Source organism: Mesitornis unicolor, unplaced genomic scaffold (genome assembly GCF_000695765.1).
Source record: "Mesitornis unicolor isolate BGI_N332 unplaced genomic scaffold, ASM69576v1 scaffold33799, whole genome shotgun sequence".
NCBI classification, from domain to species: Eukaryota; Metazoa; Chordata; class Aves; order Mesitornithiformes; family Mesitornithidae; genus Mesitornis; species Mesitornis unicolor.
Window position 1 is genome coordinate 1 of NW_010205785.1, and position 986 is coordinate 986.

General features: G+C 59.4%; 1 protein-coding gene across 1 annotated transcript in view; it reads right to left on the reverse strand.

The window, feature by feature from the left end:
* Positions 1-371: 371 nt before the first annotated feature.
* The window catches only part of FANCE (Fanconi anemia, complementation group E), a 14892-nt gene continuing 14277 nt past the window's right edge, over positions 372-986 (reverse strand). Inside the window, exons 19-20 of the mRNA XM_010191536.1 lie at positions 812-925; positions 372-531 (exon numbers count right to left, since the gene is read on the reverse strand). Of these exons, the coding sequence (XP_010189838.1) occupies positions 372-531; positions 812-925 (274 nt within the window). The remainder of the gene's footprint in view (positions 532-811; positions 926-986) is intronic.

A 986-nucleotide genomic window follows, 5' to 3' on the forward strand; every position in this document is an offset into this window, starting at 1 on the left:
TCACGCCTCTAAGCTGGCTCCAACCACACCACAGATCCTGGCACAGTGTGGTGGCCCCTGCTCCAGCACTAAAAATCCTCCATTTTTTCCTCTAATTTTATTATTCTAGGGGTTTGGGGCATGGGGAAGAGGCAGCAATTGAGAGCAGCCGCCCCCCCACCCCAGCTCGGGCTAAGCCTTAGGTGATGATGCCCGCTGCAGCCGCTGCAGAAGCTGGCTCCAACCACACCACAGATCCTGGCACAGTGTGGTGGCCCCTGCTCCAGCACTAAAAATCCTCCATTTTTTCCTCTAATTTTATTATTCTAGGGGTTTGGGGCATGGGGAAGAGGCAGCAATTGAGAGCAGCCGCCCCCCCACCCCAGCTCGGGCTAAGCCTTAGGTGATGATGCCCGCTGCAGCCGCTGCAGCTCCAGGACATGGATAAGGAGGAGGAAGGAGATGCTGAGGAGGAGCAGCCACAAGAAAACCCAGTAGTGCTGGGGGAGGAAGAACCACGGCCGCCACAGCTCCGCCGGGGACTCCTTGGACCTGGGGGGACAAGGTGATCAGGGACACTTAGCGCCCATCTGGGGATGAGGAGGGCGTTTAACTCAACCCCTAACCTTTTGCAAACCCAAATGCAACAAGCCCAAGGAGGGCATGGCTGACCCGCAATGCACAGGGGAAACTGAGGCAGAGCAGGGACAGCCAAGCAACATCCCAGCCTTTCATCACCACACCCCCCCAGCCCGTTTCTCATGTGCTGGCCACCACACAGAGCCCAGTAGCCACGGGGGGTGATGCTGGGCACACATAGGGTGCTGCTTACGTCAGTCCAAGCTGCTCCGGCTCTTCACCCCCTGCACTTAAACCTTTGCTGTCCACCTTGGCCACCGGCTCCGTGGTCACAGCGCTGCCCTGGCCCTGTGGCTCTGGCTCGCTCCTGGGGAATTGGGGACAAGGCAGGATACTGTGCCATGCCCCATTGGCCCGTGGGCGGGGGG